The 19,124-nt window shown below is 37.8% G+C and overlaps 1 protein-coding gene across 1 annotated transcript in view; it reads left to right on the top strand.

Annotated features, from left to right (window-relative positions):
• Positions 1 to 19,124, top strand: part of tmem8b (transmembrane protein 8B) — a 147,264-nt gene that overhangs the window by 28,856 nt on the left and 99,284 nt on the right. Inside the window, exon 2 of the mRNA XM_082170065.1 lies at positions 10,077 to 10,266. Coding sequence (XP_082026191.1) covers positions 10,077 to 10,266 — 190 coding nt within the window. The remainder of the gene's footprint in view (positions 1 to 10,076; positions 10,267 to 19,124) is intronic.

The raw sequence follows: 19,124 nt of genomic DNA, 5'->3' as shown, positions 1-19,124 counted from the left end.
GACACTGAAGACTTAAGAGTAATGATGCTGAAAATTCAGCTTTACACAGGAATAAATCACATTTTAAAATGTATTAACTATTAGAGCAAACAGTTATTTAAAATTGTAATAATATTTCACAATATTACTGCATATAAATAAATGCAGCCTTGGTGAGCATAAGAGATTTCTTTTAAAAACATTAAAAAAATCGTACCTACCCCAACGCTTTGAACGATAGTGTAGCTTGTGCATTGTGTTGTTTAATGCTGTATGAAAGTAATACAAGTAATGCTGTATGAAACTCAATTAAAACTCGTGATGCGTATTGCATTATCTTGCAAACGCTGCTGCAATAGCTCATGACTTTCAACCATCTTGACGACGCTCCAGTATTCAAGCTCTGGGCTGGAAACACATCCTTTCATGTCAGTCTGGATCAGTCATCGCTGCATGTGGAACCTCGGCTGAATGTTGTTATGTCAGGCTGAATGTAAAGGGCAAGTGACAGAGCCGTGGTAAAGAGCTCCAAGGCAGCAGTCTGCGCTTTTATCAGGGATAGAGACCCAGAAACATGCGTGGAAGGAGAAAAGAACTGCACTCTGCTCGCTGCCATTAATTATGGAGCAGACAGCAATGGTGTGCACAGACAGACTGTGTTTTATGCAGGTAGAATGAGTTGTCAGTCTCAGGGCGGCACATTACCGAAACCCTGGGCTGCACTGGCAATTCCCAAGATTTTATAAAAAAGCACTTTCCATTTACTTTAACAAGGAGGTTATATAGCAAGTCGAAAATTGCTGTCGAGGTGCAAAGTATCAGGACTGCATGATCAGGGTTCACCAAGGGCAATGTGACTGATGCTTATGGGATGGCTTTCACTGCTCTCTCTCACCTTGTGCTCTCTCTGGCACATTCTCTCATTTGGCCTTTAACGAGAGTCTGCGCACTTTTGAAAGTGCATGCCGGTCTTCAACATGATAGCCTCCTATTTGACATCTGCTACCTTTTTTAGCAGATGTCAAATCATGACATTGATCATGTAGGTGACCTGAGTCTGACACGTGGCAATTGTAGTAATTTTTCCTGAGAGAAACACACTTTATATCCCAGCAGGCTTTTTCTTTTGACTGGAGAAAGTCTGTAACTAAATCGGGTGAGCAGCCGTCTTTTAACACACACACACACACACGCACGCACGCACGCACACACACACCTTTTTGTTATATGTGGTTAATCACAATTAATCGATTTGACAGCACTATTATTTTCATTTTATTTACTAGTTTTATATTTGCAAAAGTTTTTCTTTTTGTTTTAGGCCTGTCTTGCTTTATTACAGAAGCCAGAGTCATGTGCGTAATGATTGCAGTCTGCTTAAATGGCGTTTGTTTTATAAAATTGGGTTGATTAAAATGGGAAGAAAAAAAGAAATAAATTTCAGGGTTTACAATTAATTCAGTGAGATTTTTTTTGCAGTCAAATAGGAAAAGTAACACAAAACAGCAAACTAAAACAAAAATCCATGCATATATCATATCGACATTTGAATCAAATTGCGAGGTACCAAAAGATTCCCACCCCTTATGTATGTTTACACCTGCAAGATTCTTTTTAATACATTTAAAATTAGTTTTCCACTGTATCTGATGCTTGGTTCCAATTGAAGTGCATATTAGATATTGTGATCAGTCTCAAAATGTAGATATCATCTAATATTAGCCAATATATTAATTACTGGCTTCAAAATATAAATATTTATATTAAGTCCAAAATTTCCATATCGTTTTTTGTAGATACTTTCCAGTATTGAATTAATTGTAAGTATATTTGTAATCAACATTTCTTTCTTTTCGTCTGCCACATTGGATAGTTTTTACTGATCTTCTCACAGTGAATTCTGGGGTAGCATTCTGCACAAAGGATACATGCTGCTTTGGAATTTGGATAAAACATTTTGAGCTCTGATGTCTTAAAATACAGCCTCTGTTGGCAGCTTTGGAGCAGAGCAAGTGTGTGTGTTTTTTTTGTGTGTTTTTTTCAGTGAGTCTCACTGTTTCTGCCTGGTCAAGAACTGCCACTTAAAACTGATCACTCACATTGGTGGCCTGTGGCCGTCTTCTTTTGATCAGCGTCTTGAAATATTTCCTTTATGTCCAACCACGGGCTAAAATAGCAACAATGTGTCATCATGATGTATGGGGGTGCTAATTCACAGCTATTAAAACATTTCAAGTAGGGCGATTTCACACAGGCAGAGTTTTGAGGCCTAAGCTTGTGGTATTTTCTTAACTACCCCCCCTCCGGGATGTGCTGAAATACTAGCGGCCTACTGTAGGTAATGATGTTGCCAGAGCAGATTACACCAGGCTTTGCTTGGAGTGTCTCTGTGAGCATCTCTTTGAAGGTTGTAATCCGTGGATTTGGGCACGGATGTGGGAGATGAACGGAGAGAACGTAAATCGAACTCGGAGAAGAGCATCTACCAGGTCAACCTGCCTTGAGAGCTTAGTCTGGGAGATGCAGACATTGCTTGAAGTATGCCAGCTTGCTACCCACAAATGTGCATATTTGTTTGATGCAATTTATAAATCTGATTGCCTAAAGCCTGAAGCAAGAGCAATTTTGCTGGTGGTTAGGGCTGGTGTTATTTTTTGGCAAAATGCTTGAACTGCAAAGGGAGCTGCAGAGTGTTTGTGGCTTCTGTCAAAACATTCTATATTTTATCTAGAATCATTGAGGTCTTCATTTATCTTCATGAGCTGCATGTTGAGTTGGTTATTGTAAGGCAATTCCTGTACAAAGTGCACTATGGTAAATATTCAATATTTTGATAAACCGTTTCTGATTTACAAATGCAGAAATGTTGGAACATTTTGTAAAATGCACTAAAATCAAAAATGTTTCACTGCACAAAATTGTATTTTGTAAAAAACAAAAAAACTTTTTTTTTCCATTTTTTTCATTGATTTTGATGGCTGCAACACACTCCAAAAAAGTTGAGACAACTACTAATTGCAGTTTTGCAAGTGGATTTTTTGCCCAATCTCCCTTGATAAAATACAGCTGCTCAACAGTCCAAGGTCGTCGTTGTCTGATTCTCCTTTTCTTGATGGGCCATACGTTTTCAATAAGAGACAGATCTGGACTGCAGGCAGGACAGTTAAGCACATCCCTTCTACGGTGTAGACTAGAGTGTCTATGAAACCACATGTAGCACATGCAGAATGAAGCCTTGCATTGTCTTGCTTCCCATGAAAGATGTTCTTGGGAAGATCAAGATCAAGATATTTATGCAATTAAATGTCTCTGTAATCCCAATAAACGCGTACCCATCAATGGCACCTTCACACATATGCGAGTCACCCATGCCTTTTGCACTGATGCACCTCTATATCATGACAGATGTTTGCTTTTGTACCTTTCGCAGATAATGTCGCTGAGAACTCAATGTTGTTTTTTTTCTCAAAAACAAGCTGAAAAGTGGACTCATCTGACCGCAGCACACATTTCCACTCGGCATAGAACAGTTGTATAGCTTTCTCCTTGCGTAACAGAGATTCAAGTTGCATTTTTTGATGTAGCGGCAGACTGCAATGTGGATATATTTAACAAAGTAGCATGATGGTTTCTCACACAATGCCATCTGAGGGCTCAAAGGTCACACACATACAACTGAGGTTTCCTGCCTTGCCTTACATATACTGAGATTTCTCTGGATTTCCCTGAATCTTTTTACAGTATTATGTTTGGTAGATGGAGAAAGACCTTTTTTTTTTTGTGCAATCTTGCATTAGAAATGTGATTTTTGTTTGACAATTCTCTCATGATATTTGGTACAAAGTGATGAGCCATGACCCACCTTGCTTGCAAATACTGAAATGCTCCTTTTTCAGCTCCTGTTTCAAAACAGTCACATGATCCTTCAGAAATCATTCTGATATGCTGATTTGCAGCTCAAGAAATATTCCATATTATTATCAATGTTGAAAACAATTGTGCTGCTTAATGTTTTGGTGGAAGCCATAATACTGTATATATTTTTTCAGGATTCTTTGATGAATAGAAATAACAACATTTATTTGAAATATAAATCTTTTGTGGCATTATAAATGTTATTAATGTTACTTTGGACCAGTTTAATGCGTCCTTGCTGAATAAAATAATTTTTTCACAAAAACAAAAATCTTACTGACTCGACCATCATGGCCACGAATTTAAACAAATTGAGAACTGATTTGCAAATTAATGTTTTTCGCAGTTCACTACAATAATGTATCCACTCTGCTTAAATAGCTCTGACTTCAGTCACTCCATATGTGGCTGTAGCTTAAAAGGGGCATGTGTCAATTGTACTTAGAACATCTTTACATAGTTCTCTTTGCATACATAAATCATATTTCTCTTTCCGTATCTGTATGCTTTTCAACTTTTGGTCCTCCATTACACATGCACATCGTTTATCCCATATGCTCCCTTGAAACACTTTCTCCCCATCTAGTCTCTGTGCTCTTGCTAAAAGCAACATAGGCAGTACTGCGGATTCAGGGATTGGATGACTTTCTCTCTGGAGATACGATCCGATGGTAATTTTATGATGCACATGTCACAAGTCATCTCTTCATCACAGCATTCCAGCATGATGAAAACTGACGGAACAGCTTCTGCCTTGATATGCTACTCAAGAGATGGAGGAAATTAACGCACCAAAACTGTATAACCTTGGGGAGAAGAATGACGTAGATGCACAAATATAGTAGCCTGTCTATGTGTGAATGTGTGTGCCTGCTAACAGCTCGGTTTCTTCTGGATTTGTTCCCAGTGTTCTTGTCCTAAGAAGGCATTTGAGGATTTTTTGAGAACTCCACAAGCTTTCTGTAAAACTCCCCTGCTGCAAGGACACGCTCCCTCCATACTAGCCTGATAGCACAAATCCTCCCTCATGTCTGCAGAGACCACCTCCACTCATGTAGTGGAGCTTCTGGGAGAAACACTAATGGTTGTAGTAGGCATATGTGCGGGGAGTTTTCAGAATGGTGTGGTCAATTGATTATACCCTTCAGTTTTGTGAGGGAGAGACCAGGTGTGACTGAGAATGACCATGAAACTTTTTTTTTTGTTTTGTTTTTTGAGATTGTAAATTTAGATTGAGTTTAGTTTAATTAATAACATTGATTTATATTTTAATATAAATATTTAGTAACATTATAAAAATGATTTTTACAACTTTTTTAAATGTTTTCCCCCCAATGTGTTTATCTGCCACAATAATGTATTTGAATTATTTTCATATCAAGACTTTTCTCAGTAAATGTTTTGTTGAATATCTATGGTATGGGTTTTCTGATGATCAGTAATATCTATAAGAGCTGTCTATGAGCCAATAGAGCCAATATTATGTATTTACCATATGGAGAATTATCTAACATAAATAATAAACTATAAATCCTGTTAAAATCAGCTATTAAAGAATATAGATATTCACACACGTAATTAACTTATTGCTGAATGCGCAGTCAACTTGATCTCGAGTGTTCACGGACCAGCTTTGTTCAATTTGGTGGACAGCTTATGTATGGCGCTCCATTGGAACCACATCTAAGGTGGTATGTACGTATACATATCTATAGGTTCTGACACAAAGGTATAGATCTTTGCTGAAAGGCCTTCATATTTTAGACAAAGACCTTCATACATTATTCTCTCCAGACTACAGAATGTTTTTCATGAATGTGTGCCTGTGTTTTGGAGCAGACATGCCGTACAAGCAATCTGACCTCAATATCTCTGCGCCTTGTGTGTAGAAACAATGACAGTGGGGAATATGGGTCTCTACATATGTGAGAGAGAGACATCATTAATTATTGATTCCCATCACTGCAGGAGAGGTAACGTGACTGCAAGAAAAAAGCGATATTAATTTTAATGCTCCTCAATCTGAAGCTTAGATTGAAAGACGGGAACCTGTATTGAGCGGCAGTAAACTTTGTTGTGTGGGGAATATTGACATGAAATGTAATAAAAGGGTTTGTGATTTATTACTCGTCTGGTCCATTGCGAATCATCTTTTGTGGCCTGTGCAGTGGCAAAAAGATAAAAGACACACGGAAACATGCGATAGTCTCTCCGTTCTCCAAAAACACATGCTTTTTTATTGTTTCCTTTTAATTAGTCCTCATTATTAGAGCTCATAGTTAATACTGATTAGAAACAGTGAGATGCCAGTAATAAAAGGTGTTAAAGCAGGATTTTTTCTCTGTGAGAACAGCAAGAGCGAGATGTACTCTGGAGGGACAGAATTACTTAGAATTAGAATGACATGTTTTCATTCACATGCTAGCCACTCCTCATGCATTACAAGCTCAATGTGTTTCTGTTGATATAAAAGTGTATTCAGTGAAAATAAAATCTCTATTATGAATGAAAACATAAAACAATGTTAAGTTTCAAATGATGATGACCCCTCTTTAAAACTGATGCAATAGCTATGCTAGTCTCAGGCTGAATCATATAAGACTGAGACATTTTGCAATGGATAAATATTGTTCCCCTTAGTGGAGGGCAGTTTTTACTGCATACTGAGGGGGAAATTCACTAAAAATGAATCACGCCTGCTGATAGCGTTGTTTATTTGCACACAATGTCTGCATTGGTTTAAAAAAATGAAAATTATGACAATTTACTAACCCTCAGGTCATTACAAGCCTGTATGACTTTCTATCTTCTGTGGCACATAACAGAAGATATTTAGAAGAATGTTTTTGGTTATCATTGACTTCCATTATATTGACTTCCATTCTTTTTTTTCCCCAAGAAGAAAGAAAGTCATACAGGTTTGGAATGATGTTGAGAGTGTTTATTGTTTGGTCTATTTATTTATTTATTTATTTTTTACTGGTTACCGGGAGGCATAGTAATGCAGTGTACATTTCAACAGGCAAATAACACTGATTTTTATTTATTTATAAGGCTCAGTCTTTAAAGTCAGCATTAAACGGAAGTGGTGGTAGTTATTTCTTCCCTATTGTGATGTATATCCAAGTGATTTTGTCCATGGGGAACTAATGGGACGTTGGATCATTGTGGTTGGCTATTGCTGTGAGTGACAGGTTGATCCCACCTTCATGCCAGTGAAGACATCTTCAGAGAAGAGAAGATATGTTGCTGCAAGAGGGAGGGAAGTTCTTTTTATTAAATATTTTGAGGCCTATAGATTAAAAAATAATAGTGATGTACATGGATAAATCATGTGTAGTAAATACTGCAATATACCATACAACAAATGAGAATTGTCTCTTTTGATTTCATGGTGACTTTAATTCTGATTTATAAGAAGGAATGTTTGTGTTGAATAGAATAACACTGGTTGAACATAAATACACAAGCCATAGCCCAATACTGCATAGATTTCACCTGTTTAAGCTGTTTGTAGTGGTTAAACTTGAGATGTTCATTGAATTCACCCCTCAGTGTACAGGTGTAATTTCTGAACCCTAGTATCCTGCTGGATATCATTGGCTTGGTTTGTCAAGACAAGAGGCCATATGTCTTAACACACCTGCAATTCATCAGCCCATGTAACAGTCAAACCACATGACATTGCCTCTGCTTCTGATTGACATCAGGGGTAATCAGCCTGTCCACTTCTGACTGGACCACCGGTAGGGTTTCTATCTGACAGAAATGCTTGTTTGAGAAAGTAAATCTCTCTTGTGAATGCATTTTGAACTTACAGTTAAAATTTTCTGTATAATTTTCTGTTTTTTTTATTATTTTTAATGTACAGTCATTGAATAATTTTGCACCTTAGATGCTAGTGAGGCAGTTGTTATAAATGTTACATTTTAGCCCAGGATGGACAATGTTGCAGTTCATACGGTACCAAATGGTGTGGGTCCATCTGCTATATTTCACTCAGTAATTTTATTCGCACTGTAAGTGATTGCGCGTGAAGCCCATCAGTGGGATGTGCTCTGCTGTCTGAGCTAACAGATGAAGAGGCCATATTGGCGTCATACCTCTGAGAGTCCATCAGCTTAATAAAAGTGTCAAGGCAGTTGATTTGTTATGTCTGTTAATAACAGAAGCAAAGGGTTCGACGGGAAAGAGATTAAACAGACGGCTAGAACTGACATACAGGTGCTGTCATTTGTCTTCACTCATCCAGCTTGCCTGTCTTATGCATTTCTTCTCATTTTCTCTGTATGTCACACACAAGCTCAAATCTCCAGAGATATTTACACTGCAGTGCTGCTCCTGAGCTTTGAGGTTGTGCGTTTCAGATCTCCTCAGTCAGGGAGCTTTAGGTTGTGCTGTCTATGTTGCCAGACTGAATCTGAACAAAGTATTGAGAGTGACAACTGCATTTATTTTTAATTCCCTACATTATTTTTCTGAATGTGTATTACAGTGGTGGTGGGGAAGCTACTTTAAAATGCTACTCATAATTTAAAAACACCTAAAGCTACTCAGAATCAAATTTATTCTATTTTTATTTTATAATTTAATTTATATGGGGTTTTAGATGAACAAATCCTGACTAGGGATATATATATCCCTAGTCAGATTCCATAAGATTTAACTTGTAAATAAAAAAAATAGGAATTACATATATATATATATATAATTCCAATTTAAAAAAAAATTATTTACAAGGCAAATCTTAGCAACGTAACCCTTAGAGTGTCTACAGTGCCTAACAGATTATTATTTCGTGTTTATAATTTATAATTTTTGCATTGGTATTTAGTATCTTTAGCATCTGATTTTACTTTTAAAGAAATATAATAAAAAATAAGCATACAAGTATACCAGTAAATGCATTCAATACAATAACTATTCACAATTTAGATCTCAGCCATTTGTTCACTTTAAACTAATTTTTGTTGGTTTAAATCAAGAATTTACATGGTTGCACCACCTGATGAATATCAGTTGTGCCACCTGACAACATTAATAATGACTGGGAATATTAAATTAAAATAGAAAAAAATGCATTGAACATAATTGTAACGAGGTTAGATGTTATGGGAAGAAGGAGGTGGGAACCGGTGAACAATTAACAGCTTTAATAATAAAACAAACAAATACAAAAGTAAAAGACAGCAGCCCCTCACGGATGACTGCTGTCACATAAAATAAAACAAACATGAAATAAAATAGTCCAGGTCTGGCCTCTCTTGTCCTTCACTGTCATCGCTCCTCCTTTTATGCTTCCGCTCCTCCTTCCGCTCATTATCAATCACGCCATCGTCCTCGAGCTGCTCTCTCGTGGCACTCGGCCTCGTCCTGCTCGCCACAATAATATAAAGTGTGACCCATGTTTCTTTGCTTGATAGTGGCATTTAAAATGATCATGAAAATAATTGAAAGTGTAAAACATATTTAACTTAAAACTAAAATTTGAGAACAATATTAAATAATAGACAATCTTTGCTCAAATGTATTATTTATTTAGCTTAAATAATGTTTTTTATTTATTTTTTATTTCATATAGAGACATTCATTGCAGTTGCACCAATTGACCAATTGTTTGTGTCACCTGACTTTTGCAACTAATTTTACATTGAACAGGCTTCTACTTGGATGCCTGTATTAACATTTGCCTATGCTAGCAAGTTCATACACTGAATTTTTAAATAAAATTAAGTTTATGATAAAATAGCATTTTCCTAGTTTGCATTGGTCATCCCACCTGACATAGAAAGTGTTCCAACCTAAACATACTTGAAAGTAGCTATTTTTATCAGTATTTGAGAGAGATCTACAAACCCATTAGGCTCTCTGATGATGGAGCCATAGGAAGCCACGGCTCATTAAGGCAGATTGCAAATGTCATTTTGCTGCTTCCTCTCTGGCCTTGTATTGAAGGATAGCAACGAAATTAATTTTGCATAGAGTCTCGGTTTTTGAATTGAAGCCAAAGCACGCATGACCCACGGCAAGTTTGATTAAATCACTGGTGGGGCTTTTAGAAGGAAGGTCAACCAAACCACATTAAGACTGATTCCTCCAACCCTCTTCCCACCCAACTTCTCCCTCATCCAGCCCATTGCCATCTTTCATCTAAATAACTCTCTCCTTGTTCCATTCCCTAGATTGCCTGTTTGTAACTGACTATTTCACCCGGACGCCTCGCAAGCTCAATGCCTACCGCTCTTTTGCCAGCGTGGAGCTGTTCCACTTCAATGTGCCTGAAGACACCGTGGTGGCTGTTTGGAACCTCATCACCTTCAAGGAGCAAGGGGGCACCTTCGGAGACAGCTGCCCAGACCGCAACGTGACAGTGTGAGTTGGCTAAACTTCCAGGTTACATTCATTTAGGGGGTGGAGGCAGACAAGGACAACAGTGTGATGAGGTCAGATATGTCCAAGCAGCATTTCAAATGAGAGAAAGGGATATGTAAAAGCCAAATGTCACATGCATGATTATAATGACCTTTCTGATGCTCACGCTGAAGAGTATTCTCTGTTTGCCCTAATAAAATAATCCAACTCCAAGAATCATTTCACAGATCCTGATAATTTTCTGTGCTCTCCATAAAAAAAAAGAGGCATTTATCAAGTGTGGTGCCGGCAGATTTCACATCCTAACTACACACTGGAGATCCATAAGCATAAAATTCCAAGTGACAGATATGATTTAAAATCCAAATCTTCACATTTTTACTAATTTTCACAGGGTCACATCCAGCAGAATTGCTTTAAGAGTTCTAATCCGTATTAAATGGCCTCTAAAATTAGGATGGCCCTACTTTTATTAGTCATAAAAGACATTGAGTCCTTTGGTTCTCAGTTCAAGGTTATAAAAAAATAGATAAAAAAAGGCCATTTTTGCTTTGATGAGGGTATGGGATAAAAAATTATTCAAACTAATTTGAAAAATAATATCCCGGTTCAGGACAAGTTAAGCTCAGTCCACAGCATTTGTGGCACAATGTTGATTACCGTGAATTTTTTGACTGTGAAGTTGTGTAATTTTATTAATGCACTTAAGTTAATTATTTTAACACTTTGTATTGTTTATAAAGATGTTTTTTGTAGTTTTTACTGTTATTTTAAGGCTTTTAGGGGTTATGTTATCGAGCAACAACGTTTGTAAAATTAGATATAACTTTACACAGAAAAGGTTTGTAAGTGATTTTCACTCTAAAATCCTTTGTCTTGTGGCTATACTATCGAAAAAGTGAGTATTTTAATGCCTACTGACTCGCTACATTTACTTCCATTTGAAGTGCCTCACTGTAGCCCAGGTTTGTAAGAGAAACTGATGGACAAAATGAACGTCATACTGTCGATTGATCTTGTATTGAATCCGGAATATCCATCGAAACCCTGCCACATTTTCACGCTTCCTAGACATAGATGAAGCCAGAAATTAAGTGTTTTATATCTTTTACATTTCTCACTCTTTTACATTTTCCTCCATTGAAGAAAAAGTTACTTCATAAGGTGTACTTTTAGCCTTTATTTTTCTCTGTCCAATTCTTTCAAGTCATCCTTGAATGATCCAAGTGCACTTTCATAGCCAGCACACGGTGTGCTATAACACAAGAGCTGTTGTTAAAGTTAGTCTTGGCCCTGGGGTAATAAAAAATGGAGAATATTATTCACTGAATACTCAGGTCTTCAAATCCCAGTACACTGGCTGTCATTAAAGTTCCATCAAAACACTGACCTTGTTATTGCCTGTCACTGAATGTACATCATAAGTGGTGAGGAAGGAACTCCTGGCTGTCTTTAATGTGTGACATAATAAAGAGGAGGATAGACTGTCCTTGAGTCAATCTTCCAGGACTGGTTTCTTCTGACAGATATCCGCATCACAGATGTTTGCTATTTATGCATTCAGCATGCATTAAAATTAGAACATTAGTGTATGTTTCATTTGCTTGCCGCTGCTACTTCTTTGACGTTATAATTGCCATTAAAAGTAACATTAATTAAGCTCAGGTAATGATGTTTTAAAAGCACTTCCTCCATGTATGCTCTTTGGCTCTTTTATTTCTTTGATGGCAGACTTCTTTCAGACTGCATATATAGAAGAACCCACTCATGTCTCCAAGGGTATATAACATTGTGAAAAAAACCTCTCTGGTAGCCTCCAGGGAAAGCTACATAAAAAAGTTGATATATAAACAGTGTAACAGTATAAACAGTGATCTCTGTGTTAACTTTTGGAATGACATATTTTAAACTCATAATTTCAGTCATAACTCCAGGGGAACATATTGCCTTTCATAATTACAGTAAGTATGCCCATGTTCCAGTTTGAGTGATAATGAAATATGTCTTCGGGGCCTATCAAGTACTAAAAATGGCCTGCCTGTGACTTAAAAAAAGAAAAGAAAAAAGAAATCCTGCTTTTGACAGAATTGTGATCTATCTTGTAAAATAGTGATATAGATACAGTACATCTTATGATCATTATCTCATGATCAGGTTGACTTGATCCAGCACAACCCCCCATTGAATGATTTTATAAATCATTTTGTGTGGTTCCCTTTTATAATGTGTATATTCCTAAAATTCATAATCATTTTGATCTATCTATCTACCCATGTATTCATCCATCTCTCTATATCTGCAGTATATCCATCCATCCTCTCTATAATTATATCTTTATTAGGCCTAATAAAACGGTTAGCTCCAATCCTTGATTTTATAAATCATTTTGTGTCTCCATAGATTTCACTGTTTGTGCGTACAGAACATTTACTGCACAAAGTTTTGTCATGAGGCCCCAGGTCTTCTTGCTGTTTTCATAATGAACAAGGCAGGGCTCCATTCTGTCGATTCAGCTGTCAGATAGCAGGCAGGGGGTGCCATAGAGAGATGGTAATTAAAACAGGCTGAACTCAGTGCCGGGGGAGAGATAAAGTGGGAGGATAAGATAAAGAAATGGGAGAAAGCAGGACGACTGGGTCCAGTGGATAACAACCCTGTGCTACAGCCCGTAGATCAATATCATGCTGCTGGACAGACCATGACAACTCTAATTGTGGCCCATACAAACCAATAGGCCTAGGCAGAAACAGAGCTCCTGAGGTCTTCCCAGCAGTCCCTTTTCGATGGATCATCCTTCAAACATCAAGCTAAAGCCTTTGGGAAGTCTTCTAATGTGAAACTGACACACCACATCGGATAATCAATGTTCAGCACAAGTTTTTAGGGATAAGTGATGTCATTTTCACTTTCACATTATAATTGAGGTCACAGTTGCAATTCTCCAGTCTGTCTCTGACCTCTTGGCTGAAGCCTGAAGACTTTGCTTTATCTCTCCCTCATCAATAATAAGACAGCGAGTATCATGCACATTAATCATCTTAAGTTCGAATTCATCTCACATGCTCACAGAGGGGCCGTGTAGTCAATGCATGAGGCATGGTAATGCGAGACAGCAAAACTATGATGGAAATCACCTCACCTCAATTAGACTCCAGCACTCAATCCGCATCTCATGCTTGTTTGTTTAGACAAATACAAGAACAGCAAGATTTATGCCATTCATTTGCATAATACGGGATCGAGGGGATGAGATTGTCAACAGACCTAATCAAGACATAAACTAGGAGATGGGTGACAAAAACACAAAGACTACATGTCAATTTTTTTCATTTTAACCTCTAAGTTTTTGTAGATTACATGCAGAACAAAGTCCATTTTGAGCTCATGTTTAGTCGAGGCTCCAAGACCTGAAATGAGGGTACATATACACGTACAAACGACACCATTGGCAAAACGTTGAGTTATGCATATAACTATACTCTTCCCAGAAGGAGGGAAACGAGGTACAACACATGACTATGGGATATCACACTCTTGCGCCATCTGCTTATGCATTTAGTTCAGTGACTTGGCTGGGGCGTGAATATGTCCCATAGTCATGTGTTGTACCGCATGAATGGGAATGTTGAGTTATGCATAGAAATACTGTTCCCAGAAGGAGGGAAAGAAGGTACAAAACCTCTGAGCCCTGCGCAGTCGGAGGCTCAGTGAAGAGCTGGACTGAACAAAGGAAATGACTCCTTCTGGGAACAGTAGTTACATGCATAACTCAACGTTTTGAAAATGGTGTCGTCTGTACGCGGAAAACTCAAAGGAATAACTTCTCAGTTTTAAGCGTATCGTTGTCGTATAAACGTATCCTTTATTTCAGGTCTTGGAGTCTCTACCAATTAGCTGATGACCTGAATCAGGTGTGTTTAATTAGGGAGACAAACAAAATGTGCACTGTTCCCATTTAGATTTCTCCTTTATCGGATACATCCATTTCAGGTCTTTGAGTCTCGAATAACAAGCTGATATTTTGAATCAGATGTGTTTGACAGAACCCACGTTCAAATATTTAGATTAACAATATAATAACGTCAAAAACACTGTTAAAACACTGTTAACTGTCTGTTAAATGCTTTAGGCATGTGATATGTCCAATTCTCACAAGCACAATAATTGTTGAAGCTTTTATCATAGTATTGAATTAAATGAAAATACGGTCTTCTGTGTTGTCCTCCTAATAACAAGTTTATTTTTTTAATAACTAAAATATCTTTGATATGTGCTAAATGCTGTAAAACAATACACAATAAAAAAAAGTTAAAGTAAATAAACATTTAAATACATTAAAGTTAAAAAGAGCATAGAACAATAATAAAGAATCTGAACATATTCAATCAATATCTAGATACCTTTTCTGGGCTGGCATGTTTTATTCCAGATTAAAATGTAAGCAAAGCAAGTATTTAAGTATTTAAGCATGTGTTGTTTGAAACATTATAGTGAATCCAAAAATCTGAATGGCTGTTTGAAAACATGTAACCACTGTTTGACTTTCTTATTTTTTTTCTCTGTGACAAGCGAATGTCAGAAATTGACAAATGTTGTGTACTGTGGTAACTGGATTATTACTCCTTTTCTATAGAATTAATGTGCATTTTTATTCAGCTCGTTGTGTAGCATATATGCAGTGTTGTAACCAGTTGATGGACAAGATGGGCGTTCTTAAAATCAACACAATTCAGATAAGATACATATCATACACCAGGCGCGGCGCAAGTGTTTTTTGCTAGTTTCAGCCCGACGCAGTTATCATTTTCACATCCTGCGCCACGTTGTTTAAATGGCAAATGCATTTGCGCCCATTTGTGCGCCCATGGGCGTGCTGGACTGAAAATGAGGTGTGTTCTGGCGCATTGTTGGACCGTTGCTATTTTGAGGCAACAGAAATAGACTGCCATTGACCAACTGAAACCTGGTCTAAAGTCAATGGCGCAATATTTTATTTAAAGAGCATGTTAGAAATGTGTGCCTATAGGTGGGTCCACAACGCGCGTACACTCTGCTTATTACACACACAGGGACGCGCAGCAGCACACAAACTTGCCGAATAGTAAAAATGAAAGGATTAAAATGTAAAAGATTATTATTGTGTACATAAAGATATGGTGGAATCCGGCTTGTCCCGTAGATGGTGCGCATTAACCTCGAGCACGAGCAGATCCGTTTGCGCTCTGGAGATGTGTTCAGTCTTTCCACTATCAAATTCCGCCATGGCGTGAGCGCAACTGGCTTTTAATGGGAATGGGAGATGAGACTCTGATTGGTTTATTGCACATAAAGCCCAAAACACACCCATTACTAATTAAGAGAATAGGGACAACCTTTTTAGACCCTGCGCCTGGCGTGCCGACCATTTTTCCCGTCGTTAAACTAGCAAAAAGTGGATTCGGACACTAAGTGAACTTGTGCCGTGCGCTTTAGATCAGGGGTTTTCAACTGGTTCTGTGCCAGGGACCACCATTCTGACTAACAAGTAATCGGCGGCCCACTATTGTGTGTGTCTGTGTGTGTAGTGTGTGGATTCCTTTGTCAGATAGCACAGTCAGACGTCGAATTGAGGAAATGGCTTTTTTTTCTTCTTTTTTTCGAGTTTGTCATGTCATTTTGCTGTGTACTGAACCTATTCACGGCTCCATCAACATTTCATGCCAAATCGCTATATTTCCTTGTTTAAAATGTACTGCAAGATGCAGTCTCTTTCCAAATCGCGATAAGCGCCAAACCTATTTTTAGCCTAAACGCGATACATCCTCTCGACTAATCAGAATTCTCTCTCTCTCTCTCTCTCTCTCTCTCTCTCTCTCTCGCTCTCTCACCCTCAAATCACTCGCGCGTATCGCGGCAGACGCTCAATTTGCCTCATTCACGCGACCGCGCCGCGCTAAACGCCTCATTCGCGCTACAGGACCTCCAGATGCGGGTAAACGCGTCTTTACATTGACTTGACATGAAAATCACTTGCGCCAGACGCTCTATTCGTGTTTGGTGTGAACGCTACTCACTCACTCACTCACACAAGGTCATGTTGTGATTTGTTTTATGTAAAGCGGACAATGGTTCTACTTTTTATGGGTTCGACACTTTACTGAATGCCAATGTATTTATTACTGACTGACTGACTTGCCTTTTTTTTAAGACAAACTTTTTTTTTATGGAAAAAAAGTGATTTTAATAGTGAAATTACGTAAGCTGGAATGCATGTCACGGACCACATGCAATGCCGCCGCGGACCACCGGTTGAAAACCCCTGCTTTAGATCATGTGCTTAGATCGTTAAAATAGGGCCCATAGACTTAATCACACAGTATTTTGAAATACCTACAATAAAAATACTGTGCATATTAATTACCAAAATATACTGTATTACTGAATGCAGGCACGTCTACTTACTTACCTTTGAATTACCTTCATTTAGGAGCTCAGAAAATATTTGTGTATTTTTTGCAATGAATTTTCATTAGCATATCATGTAATTAATTTTATTACACTTGCTATAATAGATTGACAGTAACAATTAATGTCATTCTTATCTTTATCTTATCTTTTGTGAGTACTCATTTGTGTGTGTGCGTGTGTGTGTGTGTGTGTGTGTGTGTGTTTTGCTGCTAACTTGCCTCAAGTTAATTACCAAACCTTGTTTTCACCTTGTTTCAAACTCACTCCAGTCTAATTGACAACTAGGGATTCATAGAGTGTGACCTTAAACGGTGGGAGGAAATGCATTGACTACAGAGCATGTTGATCTGATTATGATGATCTGTTTGCTAAAGGTCCATTTTACATACAGCTTGGACTCTGATCATATAGGTCATATCACTTTGATGAGCCTGGCAGTAATATGCTAGGATTGCGTGTTCTGCAAAGGATAATGACATCAGACCTTTGGAGCAACAAACTGCATACTATATGGCATGTCATAATTTACATGCCATGTGTTTTAAACCATGTGTGAGATTAAGTATTTGAACTGTATAAGAGCATTAAGGATGCATGATAGCTTAAAGGACAAGTTCGGTATTTTACACTTAAAGCCCTGTTTTCAGATTGTTTCTGATGAAATAGAACGGTTAAGATTGAAATTTGGACACATGCTGCTGGCCGGAGAAATTTCGGTTTCTGTGGTAGCGCCCCCCCCACAGGGCTGGACTGGGACAAAAAATCGACCCGGGCATTTTGGTCCAGACTGGCCCACTATATGATCATAAACACAACCCATCTTTGCACGCCCTTAATTATATGCATACCAACTCCTATTCCTTAAAACCACTAATGCCATGTAATGAGTGAGTATAGGAACGAGTGAAAATTTGACATTTATTAATTAATACAGTTGAACTAATACTCCACAGTAATGAATCCTAAAACAAGCTATACGCTGCAATGGCATAGCAATACCAGTGTTTCTCACAGGATTTTTGGTAAAACTGTGGTGGGTGGACCTTGGTTCTTCTAGGGGGGTCCGGGGGCATGCCCCCCGTGAGAAAATTGTGTGCATTTTAATGTTAAATTCATCAATCTGGTGCACTTTGAGAGTTCAAAATGAAAAGCTCCAACCCATATTCAGTGTACAAATTAAACGAAAAATTCAAACCTCTTTTAGTTACAGTGTCTATTTACATTACACCTACTACATAATAATAGTTATAATATTAATCCAATGACAGTAATAGCCATATTTTGTAAAACAAATGAGGAAAATAAAGGAAACTTTCATAATTAGTTTTGTACCAATTTCTATACTTGAAAGAGATAAGCACATGATATTTTATTTTGACGCAAACTGCATCAAGCTTTTATTTTGGCGGAAAACATGGTTTACAAACGCCTCTCATTACATTTCTAGTGAATTGCGGTAATCGTCTTTATATACTGTCTATGTAATCGTCAACTATGCAATGTTGAAATAATCTGTAACTGGGTTATGGGTTCCTACACTCGATCATAGCTTAAGTGTTTTGAAAGTAGTTCTGCTTACCGCAGGCTCTACACTTTCTCATCTCTCTCCTGATCCTCCTCACTATCATCATCATCACAGGAGCTGATGAAGGGCAGAAAACATATATTTTGACACATTTTACAGTGTCTGCTTTAAAGGAACACTCCACTGTTTTTTGAAATAGGGCTTATTCACCTTCTTTCCCACATTTAGATAGGTGTGCAAATGCATTTTTGTCTCAGTGCATGCATTGTTTTAGTTTGACAGGGTCGGAGTGAGCTTAGCTTAGCATAATGAATGGAATCCTTTGTTGCCAGCTAGCATGTCCTGAATAAAAGTGATATAAAAAATATAAAAAAACCCTACCTAATTACTTCTTGTGGCCTGCGTATTCACAACAAGCACAAACAGCGATGCAGATTAACACTAGGCGATTTCCTAGGCAGATATTGACTTATATATTAAGGACTATATTAGGGGGAAGCACAGGCGAAGCACTGCTACTTGGGCGTGATATCTCTGCGCCCAAGTAGCAGTGCTTCGCCTGTGCTTCCCCCTAATATAGTCCCAAGTCAAAATCTGCATAGGGAAACGCTTAGTGTTAATCTGCATCGCTATTTGTACTTGTTGTGAATACACAGGCCACAAGAAGTAATTAGGTGGTTTTTAAAAAAAAAATTATATCACTTTTACTCAGGACATGCTAGCTGGCAACAAAGGATTCCATTCATTATGCTAAGCTAAGCTCTTGCCGACCCTGTCAAACTAAAACAATGCATGCACTGAGACAAAAATGCATTTGCCCACCTATCTAAATGTAGGAAAGAAGGTGAATAAGCCCTATTTCAAAAAACGGTGGAGTGTTCCTTTA

The sequence above is a fragment of the Leuciscus leuciscus genome (genome assembly GCF_965113295.1).
Source record: "Leuciscus leuciscus genome assembly, chromosome: 5".
Classification (NCBI taxonomy): domain Eukaryota; kingdom Metazoa; phylum Chordata; class Actinopteri; order Cypriniformes; family Leuciscidae; genus Leuciscus; species Leuciscus leuciscus.
The sequence above is the reverse complement of the archived record's forward strand: the minus strand, read 5'-3'. Positions and strand labels throughout refer to the sequence as shown.